A 17,156-nucleotide genomic window follows, 5' to 3' on the forward strand; every position below is an offset into this window, starting at 1 on the left:
CCCAAAATAGCACAAGAACCAAATACAAAGTGAATATCTAATGCATCAGTCTTCATGAGAGGTTAAGTTTTGTTCTAATGTGTGCAGTGATGTAAGGGAGTGGGCTCAACTTCCTGCAGGCCACGGACATGAAAACTCTGAAGCTGATCAGAGGGCCAATATCCACGGGCGAAACGGTGGTGACCACAATGTCTTCAAACCTGCAAAATTCGAGTATTAAAAATAAGACTATCAATACCGGAGAAAAATATAATTTCCTCTAAACTTACTCTGCAATAGCTTACTTAAACAATGTGTATTACATATATGAAAATGTTTTGACTAGCTATAGCACTGTGGTTCTCAAGCTTTTTTGGATGATCATTCCCTGACTTCAGCCCCCTCTCCAAATTATGGGACATAATTTTAAAGCTGCGACTTTGTTATCAAAAAGCAAACACAAAACGAAATTTTTGTGTTATTTGCTTGATGCAACTTCAATGCATTGCATTATTTTACACTTTTGTCGTTAATAATATTTTTCAGCAGGCTGAATGTGAGAACAAACCTTGCATTTCTTAAACACAAGTTGGAGGGATATACACTCACCTAAAGGATTATTAGGAACACCATACTAATACTGTGTTTGACCCCCTTTCGCCTTCAGAACTGCCTTAATTCTACGTGGCATTGATTCAACAAGGTGCTGAAAGCATTCTTTAGAAATGTTGGCCCATATTGATAGGATAGCATCTTGCAGTTGATGGAGATTTGTGGGATGCACATCCAGGGCACAAAGCTCCCGTTCCACCACATCCCAATGATGCTCTATTGGGTTGAGATCTGGTGACTGTGGGGGCCATTTTAGTACAGTGAACTCATTGTCATGTTCAAGAAACCAATTTGAAATGATTCGAGCTTTGTGACATGGTGCATTATCCTGCTGGAAGTAGCCATCAGAGGATGGGTACATGGTGGCCATAAAGGGATGGACATGGTCAGAAACAATGCTCAGGTAGGCCGTGGCATTTAAACGATGCCCAATTGGCACTAAGGGGCCTAAAGTGTGCCAAGAAAACATCCCCCACACCATTACACCACCACCACCAGCCTGCACAGTGGTAACAAGGCATGATGGATCCATGTTCTCATTCTATTTACGCCAAATTCTGACTCTACCATCTGAATGTCTCAACAGAAATCGAGACTCATCAGACCAGGCAACATTTTTCCAGTCTTCAACTGTCCAATTTTGGTGAGCTCTTGCAAATTCCTCTTTTGTAAGTCGCTTTGGATAAAAGCGTCTGCCAAATGAATAAAATGTAAATTGTAGCCTCTTTTTCTTATTTGTAGTGGAGATGAGTGGTACCCGATGGGGTGTTCTGCTGTTGTAGCCCATCTGCCTCAAGGTTGTGCGTGTTGTGGCTTCACAAATGCTTTGCTGCATACCTCGGTTGTAACGAGTGGTTATTTCAGGCAAAGTTGCTCTTCTATAAGCTTGAATCAGTCGGCCCATTCTCCTCTGACCTCTAGCATCAACAAGGCATTTTCGCCCACAGGACTGCCGCATACTGGATGTTTTTCCCTTTTCACTCCATTCTTTGTAAACCCTAGAAATGGTTGTGTGTGTGTGTGTGTGTGTGTGTGTGAAAATCCCAGTAACTGAGCAGATTGTGAAATACTCAGACCGGCCCGTCTGGAACCAACAACCATGCCACGCTCAAAATTGCTTAAATCACCTTTCTTTCCCATTCTGACATTCAGTTTGGAGTTCAGGAAATTGTCTTGACCAGGACCACACCCCTAAATGCGTTGAAGCAACTGCCATGTGATTGGTTGATTAGATAATTGCATTAATGAGAAATTGAACAGGTGTTCCTAATAATCCTTTAGGTGAGTGTATCTGGGGCCTATAAAATAAAATTTTTGAGGACAAACTAATAATGAAAGTGACAATATTTGTACTATATTTCAAAAATAATATTGCATACTTAATCCCAATGAAATGCTCTGAAATAAAATTCTACAGTACAGCATTGATTTTGAGTTGGATGCAGATCTAAATTTACTGATATTAACAACAGTAAGGTTTATCTATGACATCTATGAAATGTTAACACCTAATTTATTCTGAAAGTTATAACTCTCATCAGGTTTTTATTTATTCAAATTCAGTCATCTATTGGAATGTCTCAAGGCAAAAAATTAAACTAATTTATTTCAGCCTATTTTTTTAGGCATTTCAACTTTAAAAATTGTTGTGCATTCTACCCTTACGAAAGTGTGTGTGTATATATATATACACACACACACACCCATTAGTCCAGATGACTGCGGTACAAATGTGTACCAATCTGTATAAATGGAGAACTTATATATTCCAAGTCTAACTAAAAGTATTTATATGAGGAACTTGACATAGATTTGATTAATATAATTGATAGACCCAACACCCACTGACCTATATACAGACCAATAAAAATAAAATTTACTGTTCAAGTATCTTGGCCCTAGTAACATTACATTGATTTTACTTTAATGGAAATAGCAGAAAAGGTTGTCTCATTTGTATCCAAAACACTGCAGTTATTTCAACTGATTGCTTGCATTCTGCAAAATAAAAATCAGAAAAGCTTAATATTCAGTGTCCAAATGAATTAAAAAGATTGTCCCAACAAAGAGCAATTCCTAACCATATTTTAAAGCCAAGATTAGAATATATGTTCTAGTTAAGCTTGGCTCTAAGATGCTTTTTATTTAAAGAAAAACTGCATTTTCAGGATATGGGCTGTCGGAGGTGATGATTGTGTTTGGATTTCCAATACTCATTCAACTCCAAATTATAACCATCATATTATCTGGTTGAATAAGGGTGTTTGGCAAAAACTGTGCTCTATCGGACCCTTTCTATGCGATCATCTTTTGAACATGAGGCAACAACACAGCATTCACCTAATTTAAAAAATACTTGGGCACAACATGGGAACCAAGACAGAAAAAAACATTTTTGTAGCAAATTTTATTTAGGTCCTGAGGAGACAGATTTAGTCAAAGAGTCCGAATCCCATGTCGTCATCGGATTCTTCAGACTCCTCTTTCTTCTCTTCTTTCTTCTCCTCTGCTGTAGAAAGACATCATACAAGAGAGAAAGACATAAGACCTTACAGATGCAGTTCTCTCAAACATTCAGCATTTCTAGTAAAACATTGATTTCCTGTAACAAGATTGTCTTTAAATAGCACAAAATCTGTTTTGAATTTGGGAACACTATGGTCAACCGCACACCAAAGGCAGGCATTTTAGAAAGTGCCATTTGCATACACAGCACACTAAAGAGAAAATGAAAGACCAGGAAAGAACTAACCTGCAGGGGCGGCTGCAGTTCCTCCAGCGGCTGGTGCAGCAGAGCTGGAAACTGCCACAGCACCACCTGATGGCACACTGGCCAGTTTACTGAAACCTGTTAAACAGTGACAAATAAAAACACTGAGGATTTGTTCAGCCTAGACAAGTAGTAATAGGCTTCTATCATTAACTCATCTGTTCAGTGGTTACCGCTTTAGATCAAATATTAAATCATCTCACATCTGTACCTACCACCCTTCTATCAAAGAAATGGCTCGACCATTAATTATTTTTCATTATTACTAACCCTCAAATCATTCCAAACCTGTAGCCTATTTTTTCTTCGCCCATACAGAAGATAAAACGAGAATTCCACGTTTGTAAAGCTCCAAAATGGACAAAAAAATTGCAATAAAAAGCACCAAGGAAGACGTCCATAAGGTTTGTTCTCTGTATTCTAAATCAGTGATTCTTAACCGAGTGTAAGCAAGAAGAATTGGATTTTGCTTTGTTAAACTAAAAAACAAAATGTATGACTTAAAATGGTGATTAGGGCTGGGTAAAAATATGGACTTTCTGATTAATCCTTCATCATAATTCATCTTACCAATCTCAAAATCCCAAGATCAATCTTTTAATATGCAAAATGTAGCAAATGTATATATATATATATATACACACACACATTTGCTACATTTTGCATGGTCAAACCAATCTTTTACTCACAACGTGGTGTTAAATTTTTTTATAATATATATATATATATTTTTTTAACACCACATTGAGAGTAAAAGATTGGTTTGACCATGCAATCTGTTTGTTATTGACGTCTCACCCCTTTTCCTCTAAACATAATGGTCAAATTTGCCAAACAGTTAAATTTGTTTCATCAGACCAAAGGACATTTCTCCAAAAAGATCTTTGTCACCGTGTGCACTTGCAAACAAAAGTTTGGCTTTTTTATGGGGATTTTTAGAGCAGTGGCTCAAATTGCATATTTCACTTCTTATATGGCCTGATTTTGTTGGACTGTATGGTGCTTCCGGTACAGTCCGATTCCCGAAATAATTATTCTCATGAGATGGTTCGTTTGAATTTTAAGTATGAAACATACAGCGCTTCCGGTATAGTCAGGTAAAGTATTAATCTTATACTGATGCGCAAGTTAAATATGTCCAATTTAATGACATCAGAACACAGTCTAAACGGTCTCTGGAATGGTTACTGTTATGTCATGTTAATTTAGACCTCTTGAGACTTAAATCAAGCAGTGCAGTTACTGACTGGCATTTCATATGACAATGTATAATTACACATATGTTTTCTTTGTAACAAAAGTTTGAATAAAAGAAATGAATTATGCAATCTTATTTCTTTTTAGTTTTTAAAAAAAATATATATAGTTGGGATCAATTATTGGATTTGGATTGGATTTATGTCTAAAAAAAAAACTTTTACGAGAATTGTATTGAGTATATTTCTAATTTGTTATAACTGCTCTGTAGAAATCTGAAATTATAAAATTTTGCAACAGATTGCAGAGGACAGTAAATCCAATAATTCATTAATAATGAGAATATTTGTAATCTTATCAAATAATTCTTCAAAAGTACTAAATTAATTACTGGAATCGTTACTGGAACCAGAATTGTAAAATCTCTTACGATTCCCATCCCTAGAAAGTGTACTTGGGCCTTACTGATGGTGCCGTGGCGGTAGTTGCATCAAAAAAGGTCAGGAAACTTTGTTCTAAAGCCATTCGATAGCTTAGTGCAATGAACAGACCACAATTTAAGCCATTATTCCCTCAGATCAATTACCCAATTCACATCATGCAAGGCATGGTCACTACAATCCATTAAATGGAAAAGTGTTTTGTGAAGATTCTTCAAAATTGTTTACACGTCCATGGGGAAAATCAATGCAAGAGCGAGTAAACAATGACAATTTTTACTTTACATTTTTCCTCAGCTAAGTATTTATAAAAAAAATAAATCAGCAGCTTACCTGTGGCAATCACTTCCTCTACATTTTTGCCATTGAGCTCCGAGACTACCTACAACAAATAAAGGCAGACATTAATGCAGCAAAATGAGCACAACGTAAAGATAGACCAACAATCTCACCATTTGCTCCCATCTGAGAGTTTATTAAGGGCTTCATTAGGCCTAATATTTTTACCTTGCCCATGCGGTTGTCGTCAGCCTCGATGCCGACACTCTCCAGGATCTTCTTGATGTCACCAGTGCTGGGACTCTCTTTGCCTCCAAGGGCAGCAAGCAGGTAAGCAGCCACGTAACGCATCCTAGGAAAAAATGTATACGTTTACATAAGTTCTTAAACAGCAAACACATTTATGTATAGTATATACAAGTGTTAAATATACCAGTGGTTCTCAAATGGTGCGTCACAGGTGATGCTAAACATACATAATAAAATACAACCAACTACATCGTTAGGTAAGGATATAAGAAAAAACGAGCCAAACTATATTAGATTTCACTTGAACCTTAACCCAAAATATAATCCATTTTACTTTTCATTTCATACGTATCATTTCAATAATTTTGCATATTGTTGGGAGCATGCAACTTACGTTAATATATTTCAATGTTTTGTTTTATTAATTTATTTTTGCTTTTGTTCTTTAAAATGTTGGTAGTGTTTTATGGTCACCACTTGATGTCTAATGTAAAATCAGGATTCTGAAGCAAAGCCAATTGAACCTCTGATATATAGCTTCTCTACAAAACTATGACCGTCTCTATTCAAAGGAATCTATTAAAAGCCATAATTTTGAATTACAGCAACATATGAGATTTTGGAAACCCTGCAGTACAGGGATGGGCAACTGGCAGCCTGTGGGACGTATACGTCCCTCTGTATCGTTAAATAGGCCCGTCGGAAAAGACTGAGAATTAATTTCATTTCTTTGAAAAAGGGATTATGTAAAGACTGCATTCAGTTTGTTATTACAACTATTGACCAGACGAGGTTGCTTGTTCTTAGCAGACCTGCTGATCACTCTAGGATTCTAGCATGTAACATCTTACACTTGCTCATCATTTATAAGGGAAATTGAGCAAAATTTTACCTCTGATCGTCAGCAACATAGCACGCCGTTGTTAATGTAAGCAGGTGGAACCCATGTCTTTTGTTTGCCTCGATTTGAAATCTGTCATTAAAGTTTCAATTTGATTTGCAAATACACCATTGATCAAGTGATCAAAGAGGCATAGAGTATGAGAGATACATACACCAGAGTTGCTCTCCTCACAGAAGTAAAGGGTGAATAAAACAAGGGTAAAAGGCACCATAAGTTTTTAAGAAACCTGTGACAGTGTGGGAATCACCAAAGACATCTAATACTGTTTCGCTCGTGCTTGTGAAAAACAAAATTGTTATAAGGGGGAGAAAGTTTGAAGAGATGCCTGACTAATTGTTGAAAAGTGTTGCGAATAGAGAATGTTCTCGGATGCACGGGACAGTTCAGTCCGTGCGTGTATGTTGTGGTGCTGAAATGTTTAGTATTAATGCACTGAAATGTTATATTCTTGTATCCAGTATTGTTATTGATGATAATATTTAGATTTTAACTAATACCTATAAGCTGTTTTATGAGGTGGGGTTGAAAATGTTGTGTTCATTTGTGTTTGTCTGTTGCAAATGTAGATGCAAATTAAGATACATTTTCTTTAAACTTTTAGTCTTTAGTATATTGCTTGTCAATTAAACATGAATTTGAACATGTGAACTGCATGTTTTAGTAAAAACGTTACAGAGTAATTATATTAGTTTTTTTTTAATAAATATTGTTAAATAAAAATGTTAATATAGGTAACTACATCTTTAAAAGTACATGTTGGCCCTCGCCCCCTTCAAAGTTTCCCATCCCTGCTGTAGTAAATCTAAACACTTAAAATAATGTTCCAATATACAAGTTAACCTCAAATCAACAGCATTTGTGGCATAATAGTGATTACCAAAAAAGAAGCAAAAATTGAGGTTACAGTGAGGCACTTACAATGAAAGTGAACATGGACATTTTTTGGAGGGTTTAAACAGAAATATGACGTTTTATAATTTTATAAAATGCACTTTACTGTTAACAGTATTATTTGAGCTGTAAAGTTCTTTGAATGGTAATTGATAGTCGTTTTAGGGTTTGTTGACTTGTTGAAAATTGTCTAACTTTACACAGAAAAGGTAAGTGATTTTATCACACTAAAACGGTGTTAACACACATTTATATTTTCAGGTTTAACTTAAGAAATAGCCCCCCCCCCATCACATTCACTTCCATTGTAAGTACCCCACTGAAACCTCGATTTTTGCGTTTAATGAAACGAGTAGAAATAAATTGTGGTAATCAATATTATGCCACAAATGCTGTCGATTGACCTAATCTAGTATTGAACCCGGAAACTTCCCTTAACCAATACTCGTTCTGAGCTCTTCTGCTACCAAAGATATACATACTGAAAGAGCCATAGGACTTTCAATGTACATGGACTGAAACTCTGGCTCAAACATTACACAATAAATCTCAAACAGTTTGGATGAGTGGTAGTTCTGTACAGATCAGCCACATGGCAGAAGGCTACTGCTAGTTGTGTATCAATCTGAGACTTTATTTTATAGTACAGCCGCCCTGCGAGAGAACACGGTCTACTTTTTTATGTAAGCATTTGTCGCTCATTTGACATTTATACGTCTCTTTTGAATCAGTGTTTTTATTCACTCACTTTGCGGAGAGAGGGAGTCTCGTATGTTCGCTAGCAAGCTCGTGCAGGCAGAAAGGAAGCGGAAAGGCGGCGAAAACCTGAAAGACGACGCTGTTGATGACGTCACAAGAGAGGAGCCAATTGAGAGGCCGAGACGCACGATGACCACCGGGGCGGAGTCTCTCTCTTTCTCGGTACCTTAGGGTTGTGTGCTCATTTTTCTTCTTCTTTGTCATTATTTGTTTTGTTTGTTTGTTTTTCAGGGGTTATACATGCATAAACATTCAAAAACATATTATAAAAGTATATAAACTATATAAAAATCACAGAGAGAAATGTTTTTTAGGGCTTTGAAGTTGTTGGAGATAGCAAGGGTAACCAACTTAATGAAATGTACATTTGTGTATGGAAAAACTTTGCTATTAAATACATAAATAAATGAATAATAATGACATTTTAAACCTACATCAAAATTATGACCGCCAAATAAGACATCTTTGTATGATACAGAAAAACTATCTTAACAGATATACCCGTATAAAGATACAAAAGTATTTCCAAAAAGTTGCTGTATGTGTGTGCACACCCAGAAAATATGAAAGGCAGACTTTTCTTCAGCAACACAGAAATCACACAGGGAGAATATTTTTTATTATTATTTTTTTTTTTTAAATAAAGCTTAACAGGGTAAAACCTGTGTAACAATTTATAGGACACATCCTTGACATTATTGTTGATCAAATATTTATGTGACAAGGTCCACACTTTCTCCCATGGGTCGTCAGCAAAATAGTTGCTCCAATAATACAAAATACGAAACATAATTCTGAAAGAGCCTACCTATCAGTATTATTTTTTTGTTGTTTTAGCCTCAAAACAGTTTGGAACAGTTTCGTAAAATAAAGTAAACCACAGATTCCCAAATTTGGTTGGAAGGTTACAAACCCTACCCAATAGTAGCATACATGCAACCTTCTGACACGAGGTGGCGCTACACCATACAGTCTAGAATAAACATACAGGCTAGAATGTTATATTATTCTACAATCTAACATTCTATTCTATTCTATTCTATTCTATTCTATTCTATTCTAAAAATAAAAAATAAAAGAATCTTCAAAAATATTTCAAACAAATCCACCGAGCACTAAATAAAAACTTGCCAGCAGAGGTCGTTGTTTATAATCAGCATATAAACCAAAATGAGTGTCTGATGTCCCATTGTCGTGAGGAATAGATTACTGCTCATCGCCTCTCCGGCACAGCGCTTTTGTCATTGAAGGATTTATAAGGTAAATATACTATATTTACATTATCCCATCAGGTTTGCTCCAATACTGTACTTAGCTGTGTCTCTCATCACAGATTCACGGTAAAGTTTGTGAACAATGCTTCTCTTTTAGATAGCATTATTTTAATAACTGAAAAGGTTGTAGGGTATTCTTAAAGTACAAGATTTGGACATACAATATATTGTACTTATAAGCCTGTATATTATTTAGAAGCACTTAACTGGACAACAGTGTCAGAAGTGAACTTATTATTGTTTTTATTATTAAGGGACAATTTTCTACCTAAAATCTATTAGATTTTCAGTTTCAAGTTTTATATTAGGTGTTGGGAGTGCTTGCTTCACATTCATTGTTTTCAGAGCACTTTGTTTCTTTTTTTTTTTTTTACATTACAGCCTCTTTAATAAAGTGACAGTGTCTGCAAAGGGACTAAACCCACTTAAATTATGAAATAGGGGAGACTAGGTCTAGGTGTCTATCTTTAAGTGAATACTGTATGTCTCAGGGATTACTTTTTTAAAGGCATTTTCTGTATAGCCACAAACACTGAAGTCTCAGCCACAAAAAAAGTATATATCATAAACATCTCAAAGACATCTGTTGAATGTTTTATTGACATCTAAGACATACTTATTGACATACGTCTAATAGACGTATTGCAGATGAGCAAACAACTTTAATAATATGTCTTCCAGATCTAAACACACATCAAATAGATTTCTGGGTGATGTACTTGTGCTATCAGGGACATTTCCAACATTATTACATAGTAAAAAGTTTACAGTTATTGAAATATACTTTAAAGGACTAGTTCACCTAAAAAATGAAAATTTTGTCATAATTTACTCAACCTCATGCTGTTTCAAACCTGTATGACTTTCTATCTTCCATGGAACACAAATGGAGATGTCAGGTAAACTGTTACCATCAGTCACCATTCACTTTCATTGCATCTATTTTCCTTTCAATGAAAATGAATGATGACAGAGGCTAAACTTTTGCCTAACATCTCCTATTGTGTTACAAATGGCGCCTGCCATTAAATTGCCTTTTATAGGCTTTTCAGCAAAATCTAAAAAGGAAAAAATTACAAAGTATAAAACGATTCATATAATAGCAAAAATGTAATATATAGATTTATATATATTGAAATTGTTATAAATTAATTATATAAAATAACTTTCAATACACATGGCCTGACCAGACATTCTCCCTAAATGTTATTTTGTGTTTTACTCAGGAAAGAAAATAATTTGAAACCATATGATGCTGAGTAAATTATGACAAAGCTTTCATTTTTGGTTGAACTATTCCTTTTATTGATCATGCAAGTGTAAAATCATCATGAAAAGGTCTCTGACAGACAGAAAGTTTTGTGAGAATGTGTGTGATGTATACAGACCATCAGGCTGTCTATAGAATTGATGTCAATGTCAGTTAAGGTGGACTGTAGAAAAAGTGTGACAGATGAGTGATAAAGGATGTGAGAAATGTTAAAGGAATAGTTCACACAAAAAGGCCAATTCTGTCATCATTTACTCACCCTCATATTGTTCCAAACCAACATGACTTTCTTCCTAAGTCTTCTATTATTTCTGTGGAACACAAAATGAGAAATATTTAAGAATCTTTACACAGGGGCAGGGCTGGATTGGTAATCTGGCATACCTGCCATTTCGGTGTGCCGACGCACTTTGGGGCGGATCAGGGGCAGATTGGCCATCGGGAGAATTGAGCAGGCCAGTGGGTCGGTAGCGAAACGTGCCGAATGGGCCACGCTAAGCAAAAATGAGCCGCCATGTTATGTAGAGCGGACCACAGAACGGTGCCGTGAAATGCAGAAAAGGACAGCAAACACTCCAAAAAAATATTTTTGTATTTATTGAAGATGCCATATTAATTGAACATTGGTTTTTAGCAAAATCTTCACCTAACTCTTCCAACATCATCAGAGCCACGAGAATGTCAAAAAGGGGACATTTGACTTCAAAACAATGACTTAAACAATATATATAGTCATAAAAGGTATATCGTTTCCCATTATTTCTCATTATTTTGTAATGCATCAAGGTTTTTATGATACTAAAAATATATTAATTTCTGTTCTCTCTCTGGAGTGCAGCATTACTTAATTCTTCATACAGATAAAATGCAACTCTCTTCTTATATGTTTTAAGACGTTATTTAGAGATATACCCATTTAGTTCTGTTTTTAATTACTCTGCATACTGACACCACATCTATTTCATGTTTCTCTTGCATATGGTGTCCAGAGCCCTCAAAGAGTGCAGAGAGTCAGCATCAAACTGATGACATGGAGATGGCTGAAGTGGAGTGAAGTTTTGTTTAATTTGTTTTATCCAAAAAAAAAAACTCACTCAGAGTGTTTCATTATAAGCATACTGTAGAAAAGACCCCACAATTGTTCTGTATCTGCCCCAGAACAGATTTCCATAAGTCATTTGTATTATTTATTTATTTTTCACTACAGTTTTGTACTTATTTATTAATCTTACTTAAATGGTTATAATTTGTATTTATGTTTAATGTTAGATTACATATAATATTACTACTTTTAGACTTTTAGTTTATTATTACAAACATGTGGATTTATTAAGTCAGTTGTTATAACAACTGCATCATTAATTGTGTTATTTATAGATTATATTGTTGTAGACAATCTATTAAAAATGCTTAAAAAAATAATACTTAAATGTAGTTTATATGGTTATTTCACTTTCATAGTGATATACTGTAGTATCTATAATTAATTAACTATTTAATTAACTTATCCATTAAACATTCTTCTGGTAATAAAACCAAAACTAAATTTAAAAACTAAAGAAAAACCAAATGTTATGATTCCATGTTGGGAACCTGTGATAAAAGGTTCAATATAGAACTTTTTCACCTGGCTCAAAGAACACTTTAGGGTTCTTTTTATAGAACCCTTAAAAGGGTTCCATATAGAACATTTTTGGGGTTCCAGATATGAAGCGAGCGATAGAACCCTTTTGGGTTCTATATGGAACCTTTTCTTCAAAGAGTGCATGCAAATAAAAAAGCTTTGAACTATTGCTTCATGACAAATAACTGAAAGAGACAAGAAAACAATAAAAAACAGCATAAATAAAAGCTGCAAACAGTAAAAAAATTTAGATGAAAGACAGTAACACTGCAATTCGCACAATTCATTCATGCGGCAGTGCATGCTGTGAATTCCAATAATTGAGCTTGATGTGTATAATTCTCTTGACTTATATTTTTTATTTCAGCTGAATAGTTTTTCTAAGTTCAATAACTCATCACAAGTTCAGCCAACAAACACTTGGATAATTGAGTTATCTCAACAAGATCAATGCAGGGAGGTAATTCAAACTCTACATTTTAAGTTATGATAACTAAAAGGCAAAATATTTTATTTTACTGTGTTGTTAGGGAAACCATGATTTATAATTACACAAGTTAGAGTGAACCCCAAAATTATTGACACAAAAATGTATGGATGTCATTGCATTAGATAGCACAGTATCAAATCATTTGGCAGTTTTTCTACAGAAATATAGTACAAAGACAAATTTTTTTAATTAAAAAAACAAAATATAAAAATAAAGACCAAAAATATTTTTATGCTTTTTGGATAGTTCATTTGAACCTGTGATTATTCTGCTTAGACACCTGTGTGAACATGAAGAGAACTGACTTTATGTGAAAAGAATGAGAAAACACTGACAATTTAGGTCTACTTTGGGATTTGCTTTGGGATTTGCTCCCGTCTTCTCATTTCCCCTCCCATGTCTTTTCACCCTTTGTCCTTTTTGAACACCCTTATTTACTTCACTCTCTCTGCTCTCGTACATTAGCAGCCTCTGTTCCTGTAAGTCCTATCAATGGTTGGTATTGGGTTTCTGAACATAATCTCTCAATGGGATGCATTGTAGGGACTGCCTGTTGATTCAGGATAAATTTGAGTCTGGTGGCTTTGGCTCCATCTAGTTTGTCCAATCATTCATCAGCCTTGTTTTAGCTGTACTGCACAGAATAAAAAGCTTCAGAGACTTAAGTTTTTAAAGAACAGTCTGAAAAACAGGTGCTTCTAGAAAATGTATTTTCTTTTTTGGGGGTGGGGGTGGGGGGTTGTTTTGGGGCGGAGGGGCTAATTGACAACTTGAAGAATTTCTGTTTGTCCTTTTTTCTTTTAATAGACACAAATCCCCAGTTGTTGATCATGTATGGAGATAGAATTGTTGTATATTAACATACAAATGGATTCACAAAAATAATGTTGGTTCACAAATAAATTGAATGAGATCTAAATAAGACATAAATGTAAGGAGTTTCACAAAAATGAAACTAATTCACAAATAAAAAGAATGAGATTTGTAGATTTGTGTACACATCTTGATGCTAGATTTGTTTCAAAATTGAAAAATGCGTGTAGCAATCTGCAAATGCACGGGAAGCGATCCACAAATAAATGCACGAATTGATGCTGGACAGAGTTGTGTTTGTGAGTTAAAATATATAATTGTAAAAAATATATATATATTTGCAAATCTAATTTTATTTAATTGTGAATTAACCTTATTTTGTGAAACTCTTTACATTTATTTGTGGATCTCATTCAATTTGTTTATGTTAATATGCAACAATTCCATCTTCATAATCACGAGTTATAGATTAGACATTGTGCTAAAGCATCAGCCACAAATATTCTTTATCAGCCACCCATGTTGCAAGCCCATGTTTCAGTTTACAAGCAAATTTGAGTAATTTTTTGGCTACTGACGAGATGAAATTGGCAATTAATGAAAAAAGTCAACAAATGTCAATGTCTTTAGGTATTCTTCATGTACCTGCATTTTTAAAAAAAAATTCTGAAGAAGAAAATAAATAAAATAAAAATAAAAATGGAAAGCTATGGTTTGGCTTATATAGCAGTGAAAATTAATTGGCACTTTCCTTGAATAAGTCACAAAAATTATGTCCTACAACAATTTTTTAGAGCTATAACAGCATAAATACCATGTTCTTTTGAGAGAGAACTATGTGTTAGATGAACTTTCCTATAACATAAAATTAACATAGCATGAGAAGTAGCTAGTTTTAAACACATCAAAAATCTGTCATTTCAGTGTCAACTGCATTTTGTGAGGTACCCTGTTACCTAAGTTATTGTACAAAACATTATGAAACAAATATTTTTCTTTAATTTAAGGCAAATTACAGTTTATCATTAACTACAAACCAACATTTAGTGGCAAACTAGCTAGCCCCTAGATAGCAGACTGTTACCCATTCTGGTATATTTATATTTTATTGAAAACTTTTTAATTGCAATATAAACATGAAATGGACTAAAAGGTAAAATATATAGTCAGGGGTCCCAGAATTCCTTGCATGTCACGGAAAGCTACATCGACAATGTGCAGTTAGGCAAAGAAATGTGTGATGCTGCGGATTCTTTCAGGATCAAAGCACATGCTTATCATGTTCTACTAAAAACATGAAGCTCTGAAAGTGATAAAACCTCAGTTCTTTGGTTTCATGAAAAATAATTGTTGGAACGAAATTAACTGGTTATCAAAATTTAAAATGAATATATTCACAATTGAAAAGGGACTTGATCCCATTTTCTATAATTATTATTTTTTATTTTTTTTCGGTTTTTATTTTTGTTTCTTGAGCCATTCCTGTAAAAAAACAATGATATTTTAAATTGTGTTTAGCCCAGATCACGCTAAAAATCGTTTTTTTTTTTTTCAGGCTATCTAAAGCGCATGCTCGTTCTCGTGTTAATTGACAGTCAATGTCTGTTTCTAAAAAGGTGATTGGCTTTATTTACCTGTAAAGAGGAACTTCCTATTCTACACCCACCACATCAGGTGTTCCAATTTCTCCCATTCTTTTAATACAAGTGCTCTGTCTCTGTTTGTACCCTGTTCATGGAAAGTGACAATTATGATTGGAGACAATTGACAATTTCAGATTCACAACTCAATATGTTATATAATCACTTTCTCTTTCATCACACACACACATACAGAAAAAAGAGAAACAGAGTAAAGGAGAGAGAGAGAGAGAGAGAGAGAGAGAGAAACATGTGCTTTATTCATAAATAAAGAACAAAGTGTATGGTTGGGTCAGTTGAGTATCATTTCAAGGAGCACAAAAAAAAGAAAGGTAGAGAATCAAATGTCACCCTCCCCACACACACACACACACACACACACACACACACACACACACACACACACATACACATGTTTTGTTTTATATCATCGTGGGGACTGTCCATAGACTTCTATTGATTTTATAGGGATCTAATGATGATATCTATCCCCTAACCCTACCCCTAAACCTAACCTTTACAGAAACCTTTTTGCATTTTTAAAAAAACATTGTTTACTAAGCCATTTCCCTCATGGGAATTGCTGGCTGGTCCCCAAAATGGAGATAAAACACAAACACACACACACACACACACACACACACACACACACACACACACACACGTATCATTATGAGGACTTTAAATAGACATAATGGTTTTTATACAGTACAAACTATAGATAATATCCCCTAAACCTAGCCCTCACAGAAAACTTTCTGCATTTTTACATTTTCAATAAAACATAGTTTTGATATGTTTTTTAAGCTATTTAAATTATGGGGACACTAGAAATGTCCTCATAAACCACATTTATAGCATAATAACCTTGTAATTACCAGTTTGTAACCTAAAAAATTGTCCTTGTAAAACCACATAAACACACACACACACACACACACACACACACACACACACACACACACACACAAAAATGCCTTTATTGAACATTCGTCAACCCAGAGGGATCCTTTTTACAGAATTAAAGCTGAGCAAACCCTTCCATTGTTATAGTATTTTTGTGGTTCTAAGTCTTCTGCGACACTATGCTGCATTTTCACTAATGGATATTTGAACAGGCCAGACTGTACGTGAGCAGCTTTGATGGAGTCTGCTGCAGCTCTGTGCTGCTGTCAGATTCAGTCTTTGATCCTGCATATTGCTGCTCTGAAGTGTCCAATCCCTGTTTTTACTGCACATGGTTTTGAAATCCAGAAAACTTTGTGATGTTTATAGTGTAGTCAGAATTTGCCATGGTTGCAGAAACACATATTTTATCCTTGGCTTAAAAGACACAAACAGAAAGAAACTCCTTTGGACACACACACAACAATGCATTCAAACCAGAATGTACACACACAAATACATTTGAGCAAATGTTCTGAGATCTGTAGAGGAAACCTACATGTTCATCTAAAAAGGAGAGGATAAATTGCTTGGAGGTGGTGTGGTATGGTGGCACGGTTGTACGTCATTCTGAATTGAAGAATGCATTTTGAATTCCAATTTAATTGCTAAATTGAATTGCGGTAGCAAACAGACTTGTTGGTCAATACAATGCAAGTGAATGGTGGCTAGAACTTTGAAGGTCCAAAAAGCATATAAAGGCAGCATAAAAGTAATCCATATGATTCCAGTAAATCCACATTCAGATGCGATATGATAGGTATGGGTAAGAAACAGATATTTAAGTCTTTTTTTTTTTTTACTATAAATGTCCACTTTCACTTCCTTTTTTTACTTCTTTTGTTTTTGGTGATTCTCATTCTTCATGCATATTGCCACCTACTGGATAGGGAGGAGAACATACAGTAAAAAAGTACTTAAATATTGATCTGTTTCTCACTCACACCTATCATATTTCTTCTTAAGACATGGATTTAACCACTGGAGTCATTTAGATTGCTTTTATGCTGCCTTTATGTG

General features: G+C 34.7%; 1 protein-coding gene across 2 annotated transcripts; it reads right to left on the reverse strand.

Annotated features, from left to right (window-relative positions):
- Positions 1 to 2,979: 2,979 nt before the first annotated feature.
- On the reverse strand, positions 2,980 to 8,156 carry LOC127659647 (60S acidic ribosomal protein P2-like). Of its 2 annotated transcripts, none has more exons than XM_052149569.1 (5): positions 8,070 to 8,156; positions 5,506 to 5,629; positions 5,332 to 5,380; positions 3,344 to 3,439; positions 2,980 to 3,097 (listed from the first exon to the last, which is right to left on the reverse strand). In XM_052149569.1, the coding sequence occupies exons 2-5, from the start codon at positions 5,626 to 5,628 to the stop codon at positions 3,024 to 3,026; spliced, it is 342 nt and encodes a 113-aa protein (XP_052005529.1). In that variant the 5' UTR covers position 5,629; positions 8,070 to 8,156; the 3' UTR covers positions 2,980 to 3,023. The 2 variants fall into 2 exon arrangements, with proteins under 2 accessions (XP_052005529.1, XP_052005520.1); XM_052149560.1 differs by having other exon boundaries at positions 2,980 to 3,100.
- Positions 8,157 to 17,156: the final 9,000 nt, after the last annotated feature.

Source organism: Xyrauchen texanus, chromosome 2 (assembly GCF_025860055.1).
Source record: "Xyrauchen texanus isolate HMW12.3.18 chromosome 2, RBS_HiC_50CHRs, whole genome shotgun sequence".
NCBI lineage: Eukaryota > Metazoa > Chordata > Actinopteri > Cypriniformes > Catostomidae > Xyrauchen > Xyrauchen texanus.